Source organism: Limulus polyphemus, unplaced genomic scaffold (assembly GCF_000517525.1).
Source record: "Limulus polyphemus unplaced genomic scaffold, Limulus_polyphemus-2.1.2 Scaffold9587, whole genome shotgun sequence".
Classification (NCBI taxonomy): Eukaryota; Metazoa; Arthropoda; class Merostomata; order Xiphosura; family Limulidae; genus Limulus; species Limulus polyphemus.
In genome coordinates this window covers 3,473-5,334 of record NW_013675197.1, presented here as the reverse complement: position 1 = coordinate 5,334, position 1,862 = coordinate 3,473, and the positions used below count along the sequence as shown (strand labels likewise).

At 33.1% G+C, this 1,862-nt stretch overlaps 1 protein-coding gene across 1 annotated transcript in view; it reads left to right on the top strand.

Moving 5' to 3' along the window:
• The window catches only part of LOC106475990 (tyrosine-protein phosphatase 10D-like), a gene marked incomplete at its 3' end in the record, with an annotated part of 19,969 nt that overhangs the window by 15,194 nt on the left and 2,913 nt on the right, over window positions 1–1,862 (top strand). Inside the window, exons 9-12 of the mRNA XM_022379978.1 lie at window positions 283–408; window positions 783–925; window positions 1,083–1,224; window positions 1,668–1,716. Of these exons, the coding sequence (XP_022235686.1) occupies window positions 283–408; window positions 783–925; window positions 1,083–1,224; window positions 1,668–1,716 (460 nt within the window). The remainder of the gene's footprint in view (window positions 1–282; window positions 409–782; window positions 926–1,082; window positions 1,225–1,667; window positions 1,717–1,862) is intronic.

The window sequence follows — 1,862 nt, the reverse complement described above, 5'->3', positions numbered from 1 at the left end:
ACTACATAGTTGTATATGATCAATCTGTAGGTGTTGTGAACACTACATAGTTGTATATGATCAATCTGTAGGTGTTGTGAACACTACATAGTTGTATATGATTTAATCTGTAGGTGTTGTGAAATGACACATAGTTGTATATGATCAATCTGTAGGTGTTGTGAACACTACATAGTTGTATATGATTTAATCTGTAGGTGTTGTGAAATGACACATAGTTGTATATGATTTAATCTGTAGGTGTTGTGAAATGACACATAGTTGTATATGATCAATCTGTAGGTGTTGTGAACACTACATCCTGTGAGATTCGAGACCTAGTAGCTGGAGAAAGATATATCATCAGAGTGGCATCTGTTAGTAACAGGGTTGAGAGTGTGGAAGTTCGAGAGGAGAAGCAGACAATGTGTGAGTTAATATTTTGCATTTCTTAATCTTGAAGAAACAATGTTAAGGATTATTCATGTTGATGATTAGATTAATATCTGGATCTGGATAATGGGACTTGCAACATTTAATGTAGAAGTTCATTTGTTTTTTGGTAGTTTGTTAATTGGTATGAATGTAGAATATTGCATGTAATGAATATTTTTTTATGTAATGTGTTAACTGTGAACATTTTACTTCATTATTATTATCTTGTATATTGTTTGAACTGCTATAGAACTTTGTTTTAATTGTTGTTTTTCTGCAATAACTAATGCACAGCTGAATGATTTTGTTTGTAACTAGTTTCATGGGATTTGTGCCCATAGTATTATTAACTTACTTATGTTTTATAGACCCAAACTCTATCAGACATGTTCGTCACATCATTGATTCTCAGAACATTACATTTGAGTGGTTGGTTCCTGCTGGTCGGGTAGACTACTACATCACAGTCTACAATGCAGTTAGAGACCCTCTAGCACAGAATTCACAGCAGGTAAGTGAGTGTTTATTATTCAGAAGCTTCATATACAATTAGGCAGGAGATAGTGTAATAAGTACAGAGTTCAAAGTGAAACTGTGTGTATGTGGTTTACTGCTTCATTCCAATCATTTTTAACACTAATCCTTGAGCCGTGATTGTTTCTTTTCAGATACCAGCCAATGGTTCTAAAACGGGAGATACAGTCAGTGTAATAGTTGAAAAGTTGAAACCTGGAGAGCTGTATTCCTTTCGCTTTTATGCTGTTAGCCACAACCTTAGAAGTGAAGGAATTGGAATTCAGACTAGAACAAGTACGTGTCTCAAGACACTGGAGTCTACAGGCTTCAATCATTTCTTGTGTTTATTTGTTTTCATCAACTGATAGTAAAATTGTCCCAAATGTAAAGAAAATTCACATTTATATTTTCAAAATACTTAAACACAAAACAAAAATCAACCTTGTTGTGAGTTTACTTATTGTACAGTTAGTTACCTTGAGTTAAGTGATCATACAGTTACTTGCTGTGAGTTTAGGTATATTGTATGTTTTTAACTTTCTCCATTTTTTTTATTGATCTTGTATAATTGTTTGTTTTTAGTGCCTGTCATTGATTCTATGATAAACATAATCACAGATGAACATGAAACTTGGACTGATATAATTGTTTGTTTTTAGTGCCTGTCATTGATTCTAGTGATAAACATAGTCACAGATGAACATGAAACTCGGACTGATATAATTGTTTGTTTTTAGTGCCTGTCATTGATTCTGTGATAAACATAGTCACAGATGAACATGAAACTCGGACTGATATAATTGTTTGTTTTTAGTGCCTGTCATTGATTCTGTGATAAACATAGTCACAGATGAACATGAAACTCGGACTGATATAATTGTTTGTTTTTTAGTGCCTGTCATTGATTCTGTGATAAACATAGTCACAGATGA